General features: G+C 37.1%; 2 protein-coding genes across 2 annotated transcripts; both read left to right on the forward strand.

Annotated features, from left to right (window-relative positions):
* The first annotated feature begins 3162 nt into the window (after positions 1-3162).
* On the forward strand, positions 3163-6487 carry LOC120685018 (protein FAR1-RELATED SEQUENCE 5-like). Its single transcript, XM_039966869.1, has 5 exons — positions 3163-3228; positions 3650-3730; positions 4063-4146; positions 4245-4373; positions 4511-6487. Exons 1-5 carry the CDS (start codon positions 3163-3165, stop codon positions 6485-6487), a joined length of 2337 nt encoding a protein of 778 aa, XP_039822803.1.
* Positions 6488-13756: 7269 nt separating this feature from the next.
* LOC120685568 (protein starmaker) lies at positions 13757-20555 on the forward strand. Its single transcript, XM_039967567.1, has 9 exons — positions 13757-13961; positions 15667-15772; positions 16603-16880; positions 17479-17584; positions 17710-18066; positions 18155-18231; positions 18314-18438; positions 18656-18913; positions 20172-20555. The coding sequence occupies exons 1-9, from the start codon at positions 13858-13860 to the stop codon at positions 20192-20194; spliced, it is 1434 nt and encodes a 477-aa protein (XP_039823501.1). The 5' UTR covers positions 13757-13857; the 3' UTR covers positions 20195-20555.
* Positions 20556-21022: the final 467 nt, after the last annotated feature.

Raw genomic sequence — 21022 nt, forward strand, 5'->3', positions numbered from 1 at the left:
TATATATACGCCTCACCCCGGCCATTTGAAGTGTGCTGGAGTTGCTGGACATCCCACACACACCCAAGAACATCTCCAACCACCATAGAGCTTCATTGTACATCATATAGGCTTAAGCACACTTGTGAGAGTGCTTAGTGCTCGTAATAGGGATTAGTTCTTGCGAGAGCTCCCTTGAGAGAAGTCTTGCTGCGGCAAGCAACTTGTAATCTGTCGTGTGACCCTCCGTCTTGGTGTGGAGTGGCAACGACACTTTGTGCGGGGGAAGAGGAGGCCCCCCTCCTTGGTGGAGAAGCTCCGTAGTGGATTACGGCCGGGTGACCGAGAAAGACGGTGGTGGTGCACGAGACTTGGTGTCTTAGGGGCACTTGCCTTTGCTTGCCGGCATCGCCTTGGCGGCGTAGTGCAAGACGGTAATCGGAAGAGCCTCGGTGTCCCGTGGACGTAGGCGTTTGTGCCGAACCACGTTACATGACCGTGTCTACTCGGGAGTTTGCATCCCTCTTGCACTTACCTCTTTACTTACCGCTTTACGTTTCCGCATTTACTCTATCTTGCGTACCTTTACTTTCCTAGTTAGTTTGATTAGGATTGGCTAGGTTGCAAGTCCTTTAGGGGTAAGTAGAGAGTAGCATAGATAAACCTTAGTCATAACTAGCATGTATAGGACGTGTTAGGTTTATCTTATGCAAGTAGTTTGAGCCCTAGGTTAAAAAGCGATTAGCGACCCTATTCACCCCCTCCCCCTCTAGGGTCGGACACCCCGGTGATCCTTACAAGGGTTGCTATGTGAAGAAGAATCACATTGAAGAATGCTGGCATATTCAGAAGCATATGAAAATATGACTTGTTGAATAGCTTGAGATATTGCAATATTCATCTTGGTTGATATTTCACAAAGCCTCCTTTTGGTCTATTAGAAAAGCAACAATTATAACTAACAGTTTGAAAATTAAGACACCAAATAAACTAGAAGAAAAAGAAGGTGAAATGGCTTACTGAATCTTGCAGTTTGATGTACTGTTTTTGTGCACCAAGATAAGGTACATCATCAAGTAATGTGTTGGATTTGCAAAAAGATGATTCCATATCATGAAATGGTGTTGAACATATATCTTTGACCTGCATACATTTTAAATTGCATAAAGGTCAAATAAAAGTTAAATGAAATGATTAAAATGAAGGAAACATAGCCAAATACATACAGGCAATCTACCAAAATAAGTTGGGAAACCGCCATAACAATCAACATTTACTAGATATGATACTGCAGTAGATGACCACAAATTCAATCTAGGACAAGTAGTACCAAATTCATTTTTGAGATGACTTCAAAAATTCAAGATAACATATCTGACACAAAAAAAAAGAACCAACGTTAGTCAATATTAGTACTATCAGATAAGCAATGATGATCAGAACAAAAAAGTTAAAAACTAGGCATTTGGGGATGAATCAGATACACACCACAAGGAAAAAGGTGCAACCACCTAAGGCTGGTGATTTTCCAGAAGAAATTTTCTTCTTGTATCTCTTGACATAATCAATTAACCATTCAAAGACAAGAAGGGACCAATCATAGCTCTCAATTTCATCAACATTAAGAAGTGGAGGGAAGTATCTAGCACTGGCATGCCCATGAGTTGTAGGGCATAGAAATGTAGAAAGGGCAAACAACAAGAAAGCCCGAAGAAATGAATCAGCAGGTACATCAACAGATAGAATATCAATTAGTTCTTTGATTGTAGGAGTATCACCCAAACATTTAGTATCATTTTTGATGAAAAGAGAAGCTTGAACTGTTGGTTTGCGAAGAATCTTTTGACCTCCATAAGGAATTCCAAGAATTTTATTGACAGCTAAAGCACAAAGCTTAAATGAGCATCCATTTGAAAAAAACTATAGCATTTGATTCCAAATCAAAATGATTTACTATCCACGACACAAGAGCTTTAGGTGTATATGAGCAGTTCAGATTGAGAAGTTCACCAAAACCGATTTTCTGAACCAATTGTATCTGATCAGGATTTAACTTGCTAACAACTGACATAAATGAACTGGTAGAATGGCAAGTACTATATGTCTGCAAATACAAAAAGAGTAACAACCATGAAAATAAAAATATGAGTACATATTAGAATTAATTTTGACAAATAATCAAAATTGATTATAACAATAAATTACCTTAGATAATTTTCTCAAACCTGGCAACATTGAAAAGTCAAAGGAAGGTTCACTACTTGACCTTTTTGAACCTGATGACATACTGCAAAGAATATAAACTCTCAAATTAAAAATATTGAACACTCTGAGTTGGAATGTATGTCAAACTAACATGCTAAGTTGCATAACTATAAAACAAAATCATAATTGAAGTATAACTTTTAATTAATTTGGCACTGAACGTGTGTGTCAAACTAATAGGATAAGTTGGAATTTTCTGTTAAAACAAAATGAAGTTTATAATTGCAACTAACACTTGGAGGCCAAATTATAAAACAAACAGTACTGTAGATATGAGTTGTTACTACAGCTAAGGTAAACTACACTAGATCCATGGAGTTCACAATTTGAGTTCACAGCAACAACACACGAAACAACTTAATTGACAGCAGGAACACACAGAGCCATTGATTTGATCGCAGGATCACACAAACCAGGGGCATTTCTATACTTGCGGATCACAGTAAACGGAGAGGGATTTCAACGAAACAAACATGGAGCAGATAAAATGAAATAAGAGTCAAATCGAGAGAAAAATGGAGGAGGATAGTTGCGGATCTAGCATGATTGAAGATGGAAACAATAATTTCATTGATTTGATAGCAGAATGAAGATTGAGGCAGCGATAGATCAAACCTAGCCATGTCGCCTCTGCTGTACTACGCGCTCCACCACGGAAAAAAAGAAATGGGGAAAGTGAACTTGACATGGCTGTAGAAGTCGGCATCTTGTATTATGTGTCTGTCTTGTGGACCCAACTTAAAAAGAAAAGAAAAGCTTTCTTCTACTACAAGTAAAAAAGGGGGCACGTGAATCCTAACAGAACCCAGCCTCGCGCTGGCGGGGAAAAATCCCCCAAGAAATTGCGATTCCACTACTACTCCACGCGATTCAATAATCCAGTGTATAGGCAAGGGAGAAAAGTAAATCTACATCCCCATGGCATCATCTATTAGAGCATGGGGGAGGGATGGAGCGCCAACAACCAGGAAAGCCCCAACAAAGGTAAAGAGATTCTGCTGCACAAATAGCAACTTGATTTTCATTGATTTGTAAGAAGTTTAGATGAGATTGTTAACAAAAATTCATTGAGGTTGAGTAGAATTGGAGTAGAAACTGATCATCAGTGTAGTTTGTAAATACTGAAGGAACTGATTGATTTTAATGGAATACTGTAGGAACTGATTGAATATCATGTAAACTGTAACACCTCCTTTGATAATGATTAATTTGCGGGAATGGGAGAAGCCTGTTTCACTATTCCCATCTTTTGCTTCTGTTAATATACAAGAAATATAGAGAAGGTTGAAGGACAAAGCAGATGAACTAAAGAAAAAAGTGACAGAGGTAATAAAAGTATTAGGATTTCTTTTGCAACATGTATGCAAACAATACACAAAGATGAACTAATCTTTTATAAATGCAGGTTGCTGAAAATGCGGAGCAAAATACTTTGGAAGCAGAGAGAATACTACCAGTTACACAAAATTTTGCACAGGATGTTCAGGTGCCATTAAGATAATACAGTACTCATAATTTCCATTAGAGTACAACATAGTACCAGTTATACAAAATTCTGCACAGGAAGTTCAGGTGCCATTAAAATAATACAGTACTCATAATTTCCATTAGAGTAGAACATATATTTTGCCAACACTGTTAATTAAAGTAATGTTGGCGAAAAAAATGCAGACCGATACTTCACAAACAATAGAGAGGATGACAGTCCCAAGATCTGCAATGGGATCTTTTGCTTCAGTTAATATAGAAGATTAGGATTTCTTTTCTAATATATATACAAACACTGCAGAAAAATGAACTAAACTTTTATATTTGCAGGTTGCTGAAAGTGCAAAGCAAAAGCATACTTCAAAGACAGATAGAATGGTATCAGTTTTACAAGATTTTGCAGAAGAACTTCAGGTGCCTTTAAGATAGTATAGAAATCATAATGTTCATTGGAGTAGAACATATATTTTGTCAGCACTATTAATTAAACTAATGTTGACAAAAAAATACAGGCTGATACTTCTCGAATAAGAGGGGAGATCACAGTTACAAGATCTGCAATGGGAGAGCAAAATGAAATGGATGTAGATATCATGCAAAATTTTGGGGAGAATACATTATTCGATTCCACTACAAGAAAGGTAAAAAAAAACTTGTTTAAAAATGCATGGTTGTAATGTGTTTGGTACATCTGCGTGTGTTCATGATGATATAAATCTTTTGTGAATAAGATTTGATTGTTTTACCATATTTTTGCAAAATCAATATAAATATGTAGGAACTCATAATCAATCAGAGGACTGAAATGCAAGCAAGCAGTGTGAAGGAAACAATTGTTCTAGAAGAGTGTAACCAAGATGCAGCATCACATGACTTGGAAATGGATATAAATGTTGAGGAAGAGGACAGATCAAAAAGTATTGAAGAAGTAGAAATTGAAGATGATGTTGGCTCAGATGATGAAGCAACAATATCTAAAAATCAAGACTATATATTCCCAACTCCTGAAGAAGTGGAAAAATGTGTTGAACCTTGTGTTGGAATGAGATTCCAAAGTCTTACTGAAGCACAAAGATATCTCAGTGTACATGGTCTTCTAAATGGATATGCAATCAGGAAGGGTACAAACTATTTGAAGAAGACATACCATCTAGAATGCAATAGAAGTGGGAAGGCAAGAGTTATGGAAAGCCCACAAAGGATTAGAAGGAGGAATTATATTGTGAAAACAAATTGCAAGATGAAGGTTATAGTAAAACTGATAAATGGACAGTGGGTCTTTACAAAAGTAGACACAATGCATAATCACAATGTGGTATCTAGTCCATCTCTGACAAATTTTTTCTTAAATCATAAAAGAATGACTGATGATGAAAAGGCCTTCTCCAAGATTTTGCAAGATGCAAGAATTAAACCAATGAAGATAATGGCAATATTCAGAGAGTTGAAGGGCAGTTTCAAGAATGTTTTTTTCAAAGCAAGGAACTTGGACAACTTGAAGCAGAAAGAAATGATCAAAACAAGAAATTCAGACATTGAAGCAACAGTAAACTATTTGAAGAAAGTACAGATTGAAAGTCCTGGTTTCTATTATACCATGAGAGTAGATGAGGAAAACAGAGTGAAAAGTATATTCTGGACTGATGCTAGAGGCAAAATGGACTATGAGTTATATGGAGACTTTATATCGTTTGATACAACTTTTAGTACAAACAAATACAACATGCCTTTTGCACTAATAGTGGGGATAAATGGGCATGCAAAGAATGTTATATTTGGCTGTGCACTACTTGAAGATCAAACTGCTGAAACTTTCGAGTGGGTGTTCAAAACTTTTGTGGAAACCATGAATGGAAAGAAACCCAAGATAATCATGACTGACCAAGATGCAGCGATGAAAAAAGCAATTGCAGATTTCATGCCAGATGTGATTCATAGGTTATGCATATGGCACATAATGAAGAATATTCTTGAAAAGTGTGGATCCTTCATGAGCCAAAAGCATAGAGAAGGCATGGAAAAGAAACTGAACGAATTAGTTTATGATTCACTAAGTGTTTTAGAATTTGAGAGTGGATGGCAACAAATGCTAAATGATTATGATGCAGAAAAAAATGAACACCTACAAACAATGAACATGTTGAGAAAAATGTGGATCCCAGTATATTTCAAGGAAGTGCTGTGTCCATTCATTCATTCTACTTCAAGGAGTGAGAGCACAAATTCATACTTCAAGGATTATGTGATTCCTAAAGATACAATAGAGAATTTCATGAGGCAGTTTCAAATAATACAAGAAGCTAGTATGAACAAAGAGGATGAGAACAGATTTACAAGTTTAGTGAAAGAACCCATCTATTGCACACATCAGCGGATTGAAAGGCAAGCAGCAAAACTTTACAACAGGGACATTTTTGTGAAGTTTCAAACAGAGCTATTCAACGCAACTGCATTTTCAGTTATGGAGCTCATAAAAGATCGCCAATATGCAGTCATAAAGAACTCTTACTATCACAACCCAGAGTTTTGGAAGGACAAGTTCATTATAGAAGTTGACAAAGCAAAACAAGAGTTTAATTGTGAATGTAACAAGCTAAAAAGGGATGGTATGGTTTGCTGCCATATTCTGAGATTATTCACCCAATTAGGAATCCATAAGCTACCAGATCAATGTATCAACCGGAGATGGACAAAAAAGTACAGAGAAGAAGAGCTTGAGAAGCAGAAAAAAGAATGCACTAAAGAAATAGGGTGAAGCAAAGCTCAAAAGGCAATTAGATATGCTATGGTAAACAACAAAATAACAGCTATATGGACAGATATTTGTAACAATGGAGCTGAAAGCAAAGAACTTCTTGAGGAATTAGATAAATTCCATGAAAGAATTTTGAAAAAGAAAGCTGAATACTGACCAAGAAGTAGCTGAGGAAGAAGCAATGGAGCAGAGGTAATTGAAAGATCCAGCAGTTGGAGATGGCAAATCTGTACAGAAAGGGAACCGACTGAAACATCCTGCAGAACCTATCATAGAAGAGAAGAAAAAAATGCAAGCAAGAAAAAGAAGAAGCTGTAGATGAACGAGAAAGAGAAGAGTTACACAGTTCATTTGATATTGAATTGAAAACTAAGTATTTTATTGTAACATCACTGTTACTAAAAATACTGTAGAATCATATTATGTAATTATGTTGAAGTGAAATATTATTAAATGTTGATCTACAATTTTGAGAATGGTAATCACTGTTATTACTAGTTGATTTTGAATGGTATTACATTTGATCTGCAATTATTACTACTTGATGGTTTTGAATGGTATTCCATGTACAGTTGAACAGAGTAGTAAAGAAATGTGAACAGTGCAACAATGTATTTGTTGGTATTACAATATGTATATGTTGAAACAAATGACCAATAAAGTTGATACAATAAAATATAAATGTTGACTTGCAAGTATAAAAATGTTGATAACTTAAATATTGAAGAATTGGAGTTGAAAATCTTGTTGCGAAGTAGTTTTAAGATGATTTTCATAGACATAAACTTTTTAAAAAATGAATCCAGTTTATTTAAAAAAATGTTGTCGCACATGAACTGAATAGTTGAATGTCATGTATGCAGATGTTGAATTGGCTGCATTTAAATGTTGAAGTAAAAATACGAATTTGTGGACATAGACAAGGCATATAAGTAGGAGGTCTTGAAGCATAAGATTTATCCCAGAGCAAACATAGTCAAAGCATCTGGTAAAAAGGAAATGTTGTACGTCTTACATCACCAGCAGCAGTCACAAGGAACATAACAAGTAGTGGAAAATATTTACAAAACATAACACCGAGTTACAGTGTTGAAAATTACCACTACTGAAACTTAGAAGGGCGACAAACTATTCTTTAGAAAGAATATAAGACTTGGCAGGACATGGCTTCATGATATCTTCAGCAGCTTTGTTCAGTGAAGAGTGGAATATCTTGTATGCAACAATTTTCCAATACTGCAATACAGTAGCCTGAAACTAGAAATATAAATTTGTATGAAACATCAAATCCATGAAATTTTAGCAGTCGTGTAAACATTTGAAGTAGTGACAAACCTGCTCAAAATCTCTAACAGTGGAACCATCAAAAGTGTCCATGTAAAGAATGTAGTAGAATCCACAATTAAGACTAACAGTTCGGCGAGTTTCATTACTGTAATGAAAAAAAATCAAATGTATAAGTAACATTAGAAGTTATTGAAAAGATGACAAATTAAAGAAATTCAATTATTTAATACATACACCATAGCTTCGTAAGGATAGTTGGCAGGTGAGTATGATTTGAAATGATTGAATACTTCACTGAAAACATTTGCTTCCAAACAAAGAGTTGAAAATTTGGTTGCCTGAAATAAAAAATTGTTTTAGCAAAATAGATTGGATAGATATGAAAGGGAAAAGTTTCTAACAAATGGTAGTAATGGAAAACATACCAAGTTTTTGAGGATACGCTCAATGTCTTGTTTTGAAGTCATTTTGACAGAGTCAAAAAAGTTCAGTGTTTTGTAAAGGAGATTAACACAAATTAAAACCCAATGACGCTGGATGATCACTGGAAAGAAAATCTGAAAAATGATAATAAAATAAATTATAGACCAATACATGTAGATCCAAAAAAGGTAGATCAAATTATGTTTTAATACAATTATATAATTAGAACAATACTAACCATGTCTGCAGAGTTTATACTAAGAAGTTGATGCTCTTTCTTTAATTCGTCAATGCAGACTCTGGTTTCAAAAGTAGCAGGACTAACGAGCAAATTTTTCTATTAAAATAAAAAGAGAAAATTATGTTAAGAACACATAAAAGAAATATGTAGAATGGATAAAGAAAGAAAACAGTATACCCCAAGGAAAGGAGATAGTGCAATTTTCTTTCGATCAGACTTATCAAACAGATACTTCCTTAGAGTACCATTGAACACAGCACAATAAGCTGACACTACTCTATCACTGATGTCTCTATAGGGCTTAAGAGATTCTTGAAACTCATTATAACTCAACTAAACATCACCAACAGCTACAAAAGGACCACTGCACAAACACATATAATTTTAAGTTTGCAGTGGAAATGAAAAGTGAAAATTACATAACAAGAATAGACAATAAAATAAATGAAGAACAGAGTTTGAATAGAGCACTAACATTTTCTTGGACTTTGCATTTTTGAATGCATTGTTAGACACAAATTTCTGATAAAAACTTTCAGTTTCATCATCAACAGTAACAACTAGTGGGGGTGCTTCTTGTAGAGCAACATCTGCAGCTTTTCTCTTTTTTCAGTTTTTCAAATCTATAGTACTGGGACCAAGACTTGATTCAGCATGAAGAGTAGGAGGTGCTGAATACAATAATGAAAAAGAAATTTTTAGCAAAACACTATGAAACACTAGAATGAAATGTAAAAATATGTTGAATATATATTACCAAATGCAGAAATAGTCTCCGGAGAAGCAAAACTCATAGCATTATTGATGCCAGTTGAACAATCAGTAGGAATGACTTCTAAAATAGGAGGAGAGGTATCACCAGAAATTCCAGGAGAAATATCACCAGAATGAGAAGTATTGATGTGCATGTCATTAAACATTTCGTTTGCAGAATCAAAAGATGGGGAGCCATCTAAAAGACCAATTGAACATTCATCTCCAGATTGGCCTAATTTTCCTTGATCTTTCTCAGCAAGAGTAGCTGGTACATCAAGAAATAAAGCATGATCTTTTGCAGTTGAAGAGCATGAAATGTTTGTTGCATCTTTATTTTCAGAAGTAATAACATTATCTTCATGTTCATGATGAAAAAATAGATCTTCAATATTTTGTGAAGAGCATGGAGATTCATCATTAGCCCAGAAACAAGATGAAAAATGACGATTGCCATCTGAATTAACAAAATTAACACTGTCAACATAATGTACTTGATAATGTTTGGAGAAGAGATAGAAAAAACTTACATTGATGAGGAGAAAGTTGTTGTCCTTCATTTGTATTATCAAAGTGTTCGTTCAAATTTGGTAAGTCATCATGTCCAACATCATCTAATGGAAACGAAAAGATTCACCAAGATTCAGAATATGTATTTATGAAATTGCAAATATAATTTGAATAGAGAATATAGCAAATTTACAATACTAACCTGTTGCAAAGTTGCCATCATGACCAGCAGCATCTAATTTGAAAAAATAACAAAATAGCTTCAGAAATTATACTTGACAATTTAAAAATAAAACAGCTACTGTTATATCGATGAAGAATGCTTACCTTGATCATGGGAAAGTCTGTCAGCATCATTTGAATTGTGTAAGTCAGGGTTCATATAAGGTAAGTCACCATGTCCAATATCATCTAGTGCAAAAACAAAAAGAACTACCTTCAGAATATATAGTTTGATATTTCAAAACATGATGTAACAGAAATTTGAATTCTAACCTGTTGGAGTATCATCATAACGACCAGCAGCATCTAATTCAAAAAAGGAAACAAATAGCTTCAGAATATTATAGTTCAGAAACTGCATACAAAATTTTTACATTAACCTATTAAACATTATACTTTAAGAAATAACAAAATAAGAATATTAACCTGTAGTAGGTTGAACATTGAATCGAAAACCAGTTGAAGTTCCAACATGATCGAATGGAACACCATTTGAGCCAGAACGTTTCTGAGCTGCAATTTCTTCTAATCTGGCCTTATACACATTATTGAAATCACTTGCAAATCCATGAACATGAGTATCAAGAGCTTGGTTAAAACTTTTCTGCAAAAATTTCAAATCATCCTTCCACAAAAGCTTTTGGTTGTCAACTAAGCGTTGGACATCAGCATGAAGAGACTAAAACAGAACTAGTAAGATGAAAAAAATCAATGAATATAAGATGTAAGAACTACAATTAAAAAATAAGAAGGAAAAATATAAGCGAGAAATATAAGGAAAAGAAACTTACAACAGCAGGCATTCCATCTTCAACAGTCTGCGCTAAGCGATAGGGTGTCTGAGATATATCTCGAAACTGAAAAGGAAAATGAAAATTATTGAACATTTTAGCAGATATATCTCTAAAAGTAGATTGAAATTTTCAATAAATTAATTGTGAAACGAGGAAACCATACCGGACGCATTCCATATACATGTGGGCGAGCTTTGTTGTTTCTATCTATTTCCATAACAAAGTCAAAATCAGTTGATGATAAATGACAGATCCTTGGCTCTGCATAGCTCAAGCTATGGATATGTCTACTGTCTTGTGGCAAATCCAAGAAATCAGTATAAACAATCTGGAATTTGATAACAGAATATGATCATATAATATTGTAATGCAAGAAAGAAGTAGAAAGCATCAAAAGAAAAGATACTTACAGCCAACAGTGGTAAACATCCCTCCATATAAAAGTGTTTCTTTGCTACAGGATGTCCAAAATAGTCCCTCAAAGTATGGAAACGATGAACTTCATGCATAACAACATGCAAAATTTCATCAGCCCAGTCTAACTTTGGTATCAACTCAACTTTCAGCAGACAAGGCAAATATTCCACACATAAGGTATTAGACTTTCCAGGAATGAGAATGGCTGAAATAAGAAAAAGCATAAAGTGCCTCATGAAAGCTTGTTCACCCTGTTCTGCAGTCATCAATTCAACACACTTTCTTATAGGATATGATTTCCCTTCCTTGTATTCTGCTTTGAACTTTTCAACAAGTGCCTCATCCTCAAAATCTGAGCAGTCAACATCAACTTGAATACTTCCAGATGGGACACCAAGTACTATGACGACCATTTCCTTAGTGAAAGTAATGCTCTTTTCATTGAACAAGAATTCATATGAAGTGGCAAAAGTATTGGACATCACCCACTCGATGAATTCAACACGGACTCTGAAACTCTTGATATCAAAGACAAACCCAAAATCATGTTTATCTATAAATCCCTTCTGAACAGGCAACAGATCTTTCACAACTCTTGCAACACGTGCAGTAGACCATCTTAGCTTAATATGCTTTCCATCACCATCCTCTTCAGACTACAAAACATCAATAACATGTATTTAATAATGGAGAAAACAATATGTAATAATAAATCAGACCACAGGTCGAAAAAGCACACCATGCTTAGACAATTTGCTAATACAGAAGCTAATCATCACTCATGGCTTTGAAAAAAAAAGGCACTAGAAGTAACCAGTTAACTACAAGATTAAGCCCCAGCAGAACACTGTAGTTAATTATCATTTACATAAATGTTGATTGTCATGTACTTAAATGTTGAATTGCAGGTATTAAAATGTTGACGCATAAGAATGTATTTGTTGACTTTGTATTTGTTGAATTAAAAGTACATAAACATTGAAAACAAATGACCAACTAAGTTGATACAGTAAAATTTAAATGTAGAACTAGAAGTAGAAAATTGTTGATAACCTATATGTTATTACACATGAACTTATTAGTTGACTGTCATATACATAAATGTTGAATTGCAAGTATTCAAATGTTGATGCATAAGAATATATTTGTTGACCTTGGAAAAAGGAGAAATAAACTAAGCATATAAAACAAGTTAAACCATAACAGTTGAAGCAGAAACAAACAAAGTAACATAAAGCACCATATGTAAACAAACTAATATAAACAGTGCAACATACTCAAACATCTGGTAAAAGAAAATCGGTATTTATCTGAAGCTGTAAATGAAACTAAGAAGGCTTGGCAGGATATTCATTTGTACTGGATTTGAAACTAAAGCAATAGAATTAACCGTTTTACTAAAAAAAAATTAGACCCCTCCATAAAGTACTCATGGACAAAGTTGTACAAAAATAACTTCAAAATAAAACATCACATAGTATATTTAGTAACTAGATAAGTAGACATCATTAATTGTACTAGCATTAAGTAAAAAGTAAGAAGAAGAAGAAAACAAACCTCATCAGTAAGAACAACATTCGCAGATGGTCAAGAAATGCAAGCCCTCTTCACTCTAAAACCAGGTGTAGCTAAATCTGGACCACGATGAGAACTAGACTCCCCCAAAGCAGCATCAGATTGAAGTTTAACTCGCCGAGCCCTCTTCACCCTAAAACTAGGCGTAGCTGAATCTGGACCACGATGAGAACTAGACTCCCCCAAAGCAGTATCAGATTGAAGTTTAACTCGCCGAGCCCTCTTCACCCTAAAACCAGGCGTAGCTGAATCTGGACCACGATGAGAACTAGACTCCCCCAAAGCAGCATCAGATTGAAGTTTAACTCGCCGTTTACGAGCCATCGAGAAAAACCACAAGAGGATCCAAAAAGAACCTAACGAAAATGAGTCAAGTCAGCGCACGATGGGGGATGAACCGAATAAGAACAATAATCGAAGGAGAACCTAACGAAATCAGCAAAAGCGCCGCAACTACAACAAAATCAAAGATCCGCCAACGAGAATCCCTAACCAACGAAACCCTAACAACACACTTCGGTCGATCCAAAAATAACCTAACGAAAACGAGTCTAAAATCAACCAAAATCACGATGCGGGGGGATGAAACGAAGAAGACGAACAATCGAAGGAGCACAGACGATTTACTTACTGCAGCAAAACCGTCGCAACTACGACAAATTCATAGATCCGCCGAGGAGAATCCCCAACGAACGAAACCCTAACAGCACGCCTCGATCGCCTCCTCGACGAACACGAATCGGAGTTCGGAACGGGAACGGAGAAAACGGCGAAAGGATAAAGAGTCTGGGCACCAGACCTGGTAACAAAATCGAACGGTCGAAGTAGGCTGCACGAATCTCAAACACCGGAAGATGATTAGAAAAAAAACTTCCGGAAGATATATAGGTTCCACGGGCGGCCGCATGCCAGGCTAGGCCAGGCCCAGATACATATAGGCCGGGTGGACGCGGCCCACCAATCGTTAAGTGTCGCGTTGGCTGGGGCCCGGCCCAGCCCAACGTGACGCCTCGGCCCCTCAAATCACCCGGCAGCCGTGCTCGGCGTGTTCCTACTGCGACGACACCTCCACCGAAAACAGCAGCCGAGCACGAGCGACGGGGGCAGCATCAGCAGCAGGCGGCGGCCACCCCCGCCGGGGCAACCCAATGGGAGACGACGCCGACGCCGCCGCGGGGGTGGCGCGCGAGACGGAGGCGGAGATCGAGAAGGCCATGCGCGCCCGGGTCCCCGACTTCAAGAAGCAGGCCGAGTGAGCACACCTCCCTCCCCTTCCCCCGCCTCCTCGGGCTGGTGCGGCCGCCCGTCCTCTCCCCCCCTAGGGTTTTGCGGGGCCTCGGGTTCTGGTCCATGGACGCGGCTGCCGCTGGCGTCTGGAATTGCTGCGCTTCTCGGTTGGTCGGCCTGTGCTTGCATCGGAGGTTCCTGGACTGGGGGAGGGTTTTGAGCTTTTGGAGTAGTGGGGGCGGCGCGGGGATCCTTATTATGCCGTCGTGGTGACCGGATGGGTAGGTGGAGAAGTCGAGCAGCAAGCGCTGGTGATGAATCCTGAACCAGGATTTTCTCAGTGGGTGGTGCTGGTCTCAGCAGCAGCCGGCAACTCCTAGGGTTTTAGAGGTTTGGGAAAAATGGAAATTTGGGGGGTTTCACCTGTCAAGACAGGAGGCAACTGAATATGAACATGTTGAAACACTTAGGCGGCAGAGATCTCTTCGTGCTGATTCGTTTATAAGAATCCGATGGCGGGAGTTTGCCGGCCGTTGTGTTGTGGCGCGAAGTGGTTTTCTGTTTTTATTGTTGCGTCCAGCTCATTCTTTCCTTCTATTTTGTCGTTTCGGCTGTTAAACTTGATTACTTTGTATTTATATACAATGGCCTGCCTGTTGTAATCCCAGATAATTGCCATGATTGAGAAGTTATCCTGTTTTCCAGTAGAACCCAAGTTGGGATCTTTACCCTTTGTCTTCAATTTATGCTGATTGCTTTCATATTGCCCTGAATCCACGTTTCAGTTCTTCACGGGAGCCAATGATTTCACTGTTGAGTGTTGTCAGTGTTTCAAAAAGTGCTAGGCTCTCAGGCTCTGCCTAGGTTACGGCATTGCCTAGGCACTTGTAGTTTTGCAGATGGCTATAATTATAGTTAAGTAGCTAAAAAATGGAATATTGAAATAAAAAAATCTGACGTTCTCATGCTTTCATAACTGTTCCATGGCCATATTTATATCCATGTCCAATTAGTCAAACTTTCATAAATAGATGAAATCTTAAACTGCTCTAAGTGAAAAAAAAGCCTAGGTGCTACGCGACGCAGTGCTGCTCCGCCTGGTGCCTTGGCGCTGACTTTTGAAACAGAGGGCGTTGTTGTTTTGTTTGGGGTGATCAATTCTTGTCTTGTGCCTTTTCTTGAGGGCTTGGCTGTGATGGCTTCTGCGTGAATTGGAGCAAGAGTAAGAGGAGGCGGATATGATATTCTTCTTTCATTACTACTAACGCTCACTGATGTTTTTCTGTGGGGGAATTAATAGAATTTTTTTCTACCATCTTTGAACAATTCTTATGTATTTATATATTTTTTCTAAGAGTGTCGTATATAGAAACATGCTGTCCTTTCAAGGTATATTTAGTCTTGTGAAGTTCAATCACTAACTGAAGTAAATTATTAAATGTACCATATAAACATGCCTTTTCATAAAAGGCTGAAAGGAGCCTTTTCATGTTTTCATCACAGGATGCATGGTTTTAAAAACTTCTACCGTTTGGGTGTCTAATAGATCAGATCTGATGGTTAATATTTTTTTCAGTATGACCTGCTGGCTATAGTTTTAGTGGTTATATGGCTTAATGTTGATTTTGTAATAAGAGTCAATTTCAGAGTAGAGAGGGTTATTGGATTTGAACTTTTTCAGCTTTAACAAAGAGGAGTGTAACACTTACACAAGAGGTTTTCTTTTTCAGCTCCTTGACCCTTGAAGGCGTCAGGAGAGCACTGGAGAAGGACCTAGGTTTGGAGACATATTCACTTGATGCACACAAAAAGTTCATAAAGCAATGTGTAGACAAGGTATGTTCAGCTGTTTACAGAGGTATTCCTTTTAAAGTGTTGTGATGGTTTTTCTATACATCCAAATTTCCATACTCTTAGATGGTCTTTCTTTTTTCTAAAAAAGTGGGAAAAATATAACTGAGCATTGTGCATACTTCTTAATTCTACAGATTTACCAAATGGTTTTGTTAACAAGATGAAAATATCCTGATAAAAATTGTTGGGGCCTGTACTTAAGTATTCAATATATTCAGTTTTTGAGTCCTCAGATGGAACCAGATGAATTTGAAAGTATATAATATAGTTTACTACCCCATCTATTTGATTATTTGTCCAAACCCACTGTGTTCGTGTTCCAAGTGATTTGGTTATTTATGCCAACTGCTCACACAAAAAATGCGAAATTTATTAATCCATCCTTTTTCCTTTAAGAAATATGCATTTCAGACCATTATCTACTAACGTGCGTAGGATCGTGCTCAGCATATTATGTTCTGCACAGTAAATTCAAAATTAAGGGAAAACTGATGGATAGTGGTAGTTTTTATAAGGATGTCACTACACTTATACAGCTAATGTTATGTAATCTTAAATTCCAGGCTCTGATTTTGCATTTAAAGTTAGCACTTACGAGCTTTGAAAATTCATGTTGTCGTTTTCTCTAAAAAACTGGGACCAAGGTTCTCCGGATATATGATATATCTATATTTGATATAGTGGCAGTTCTATTTCCAGATGGAGCCTGTTACCTTTTGTTTCGGAAGATCCTGTCAATCTTTTTTTTTAATCGCTTTCTGTATCACTCACTCTCTCTTGCCCTTTTTGTTTTTGGCCAAATATTGTAACAGGTTTTTGCTGAATCTGATGATGAAAACACAAATGATAATGCATCAGAGGATGCTGATGCGAAAGATGACAATTTATCCAAAGAAGGGCCAGATGATGCTAAACCAACACCTGTTTCAAAAAAAACGTCCTCCAGTGCTGACGATCAAGTATTAAGATCCAATGAGACAGGAAATGATCACGAGGGAGAAAAGAATAAAACTTCCAGCAGTGATATTAGTGAAGACATGATAAAAGAAGCCATTGAGAAAAGGGCTACTTATTTTAGAAAGAATTCTGAGTATGTTTTCTCCACTACTTGTTGCTAATGTACGATTATCATAAGTTGATACATATCTCCATTGTTACCATGTTTTATTTATTAAACTTTTCAACTTTGCATGCTAATGCATATGAAGCATTGGGACAAGAAAATGATATTAACAGACACACCATCAACTGTACTTTCATCATGCTATATTTTTCTAATACTATTGGAAAATTATTGATCAATGTTGCACCCTCGAGTCCATGATAAGTAGAGAACTGTCAATGCTTTGTGGTCGGAGTGAGTATTTTGGTTGGAATGGTTGCTGCATATCCTGCTCAATATTTGTAGAATTAGCAAGGAGTATTGTGAGAATATACTTTGGGTATTCTGTTCTAAGAAGTTTTCCTAGACTGCGCTTACTTATTTAGTGTTGTATTTTACTCATTGGGGTTTGAAGTTTGGACACTAGATTTTGGACCATAAAAATACGGCTGCTGAAACAGAAAAGAGAATGCAATGATGTTTTTGGGTATACCCAATGCCCCTTTTTTACTACTCAATGTCCATATTACCTGCCTTTTGTGCATTTCGCTATCCAGTATGTATTCACAAAATGAAATAAATGCAGAACTCTTACTCTGCAAGGAGTTCGCCGTACTTTGGAAGAAGATCTCAAGCTTCGGAAGAAAGCTTTAGATGCCTACAAGAACTTCATTACTACAGAATTAGACAAGGTCAGTTTAATATATGCATGAGTAACATTTATTTCTTTAATTGAATGTGGTTTGAACTTTTTTATATATTTTTTAATTCGAGGATATGAAATTTGGTTCTGTTTCTTTTCTTTTCTGTGTGGCAGGTTTTGCAAGAACCTGCAAATGGGACAAAGAAAAAAAGTAAAAAGGGACCTCCCATGGATACTGACCAAAAAACAAGTAAAGGTTCAAAAAGAACCCGTGAAGACTCAGATAACTCTGAATTAAATAATAGCCAGAGTGAGATGGAAGACAGCGATGAGGATATAAGACCAAGAAAGAAAAGGGCAGAAAAGGGTAAAGTCATCAAAAAGCAGAAAAAAGTTGCAGATGAGAAGAAACTGTCAACCCTGAAGGCTAAAAAGGTTGCAAAACGAGATTCAGATAGAAATGCTGATGAACAGGGTGGCAACTCAGCAGAAGAGGATAATTCTCATTCATCTGCTGAGGAAGATAACAAGGTTTTCAGCTTGAACTTTTGTCACACTTAATTTCTTTTCATGTGAACAGGTGTGTCTTACTCATATATCTTCATGTTTTGGTGTGCAGAGAAAACGGCAACAGGCTCCAGCTTACGGGAAACATGTAGAGCATCTGAAGTCGATAATCAAGTCTTGTGGAATGACGTACTACCTCGTACTTGATTTACCATATCAAATTATGGATTTTTAGAATGATAAATTTATTAATATGTTTCCTTTAATTTAGTATTCCACCTACTGTGTATCGGAAAGCCAAACAAGCTCCTGAGCACAAACGTGAGGCATGTTTGATAAAGGAGTTAGAGGATATGCTTCAAAAGGAAGGATTGTCAAAAAATCCTTCTGAAAAAGGTGCGTTTTCTTGTTTAATAGGTTATTTAGGGAAACTTTTGTTTTATGTTTCCTTTTGTTTTTTTACTTAATTGTGTGATGTATCGGTACCAGTAACCTTTGCCTTGCTCTCAAACTTCGAATATAACAGAAGTTGTTGGTTCTGTAAGGTATTAAAATGAACCACATTAGGCTCATCCCTCTTTCTCTAACATGCCTTTTAATGTTAAATGGGCAGAAATCAAAGCAGTGAAGAAAAGAAAAGAAAGAGCAAAGGAACTTGAGGGCATAGACATGAGTAATATTATCACTAGTTCTCGTCGGAGAAGTACATCAAGTTTCATACCCCTGCCACCACCACCTAAAATAGAAGCTGATAGTGATGATGATGAAGATGATGATGCGCAAGACGATGATGAAGATGATGAGGAGAATGTAGAGGGTGCAGACAAAGGCATTAATGATGATGCGGAAGCTGGCGATGGTTCTGCTGATGGTATGATTCAATCATTTGTTTACATGATTTGCTTTCAGCGGCTTACAAGTTCTTTAATGTTGAGATAAGTGCACTTTTAAGTATGCAGTAGTTTTCTTTAAATTACTATAGTCCAGTTCTGCCCCAGCTACAATTAGGAAGGAGTTTCCCTTAGAATCGCCCTGTTGAACGCACCAAACTTGCCCAAAAAGAGTTTCAACATTTTTGCTATCTTGGAGATGATCTTACTGCTGCAATCATATTTATTTTGTGAAAGCGCATCATATCTCTGTACAAGTTTGGATCCTGAAAATGGATCGAAGAAGTAACAAACATGAAGGGCCTTCATTGCCAGCTGGGCATTTCTTTATTCTTGCCACTAGACAGATTTTTCTATGCTCCACACTAGCAGCTGGCCTGATTTTAGATGTAATCCTGTCATCTTAATCTCCTAAAAGAAAAACCTTGATGGCTGATGCTATATGCACTGCAGCACACATGTTGCCTTGCTTCAATTGGACGATATTCTTGAACCTGAGCTTTGTAGTATCTGCATACATGGTGTATGTGTGCTCTCTCTCTCAAAAAAAAAAAAAAAAAAAACTTGGTCCCTTCGGTAGACGGTATCGTGAAAAATCCTAAAAGGCTGTTTCGGTGAGGCATTTTGCGGAAACATCTAGTAGCTATTGAATCATCCTCTGTTTTGGAATGGTGGAAACTGAAAGAACTACACACTACCTTTTAGTTACTCATAATTTAGAATGCAACAGGTTGCATGCGAGCTCGCTGTGCATAGTTCCATTACACTCAAATCTGTATGTTCCGACAGTGGCCAGCGGGTTGAGAATTTCTATCATGATTGTATATGGTTATCATAGATTCATAATATATTTGATTCAGCACACACTTTTGTAGTTCATGTGCTGTTAACCTTGCTTTTTGCATCTGTTTATTGCATTTTTACATGAAAAGTTTACACTACCGCAGCAGTTAGCAGGCTAAGTGGGTGCACTTACATAGTTTAAGCATTCTACCATGTGCAATCTTTTGAATTCAACGTTATGTTTTTCCCCCACACTATTATCATATAGTTTTCTACCCATACTGGTTGCAATTCCTGCTGGTTGTCTCTTTCCTTCTCTTTCATTCAAAAGTTTCTGCTTGTTACCGCCTCTGGGCATTCAATTGTTTTTATGCCCTTGGTGTGCCAGCCATCTGAATACCAAGGAAAATAATTTCTGTATGCCTTCTTCTGAATAACACTTCTGACCACTTGCAGATGCTGCAAAGGACAGCGATTGATTCCTGCGCTAGATAAGGTGGAATCAGTTCTGACCATAGGAACATTGACTTCAGCGAGTCTGGGTTTCTTGGATGCCTGGATTTAGTCAGCTGTTCAGGAGCTGTCTTCTCATGTTTATTCATGTCTGTGTGATTGGAACATTTGCTAGCTTCACCTTCAAGGAAACATCAGGGAACAGATTGTTCTTGTAGTTGTGTACAATGTCAGATTTGCTCTCATAGCATCTTGTTCGCGGTCGTGTAGATTGCAAGCATTGCAGAACATTTTAAGTTAGTGGTAATTAAGTACTGTATTGGTTTATTAGTTCTAATATATAGATGAACTTCTGTACATGAGGGATTGAAATTTCTTTGCGGTTCATGCTTTTACTTGTTTCGAAGTTCTGATTGGCATCGCAGTGCTTCTTCAAAGCCTCTGTGAAACTGGGATGCATCGGTGAATCCCATCCCATCGGAAATTTTGGGTGGAATCTTGCTGACCTGCTGTTGGCTAATCCCTCCAGACCGTTTTCTAATATGCCAGGGAGAAGTCCATATCAAGGAGAGCCTCTGATCTGTGGGCATGCCAATTACTCCAACGCCATTAACTTTCTTTTGCATTTCCGTGAACTACAGAAATATGACTCAAACAAAGCTAAATCACCAATGCTTTAATCACGTATGCATGTAAAACCCTTTCATTTTCCTGCCCGGGAGTTAATTACCATAATTGCTTGGTAGTTGCCTCATATTTTACATGATTGACTAAGTGTTTTGTCATACTTAACCCAGTATGTGAGCAGTGCTTGACAATTAATATATTGCCATATTTTATCAAGTGATTCTCCG

The sequence above is a fragment of the Panicum virgatum genome, chromosome 8N (assembly GCF_016808335.1).
Source record: "Panicum virgatum strain AP13 chromosome 8N, P.virgatum_v5, whole genome shotgun sequence".
NCBI lineage: Eukaryota > Viridiplantae > Streptophyta > Magnoliopsida > Poales > Poaceae > Panicum > Panicum virgatum.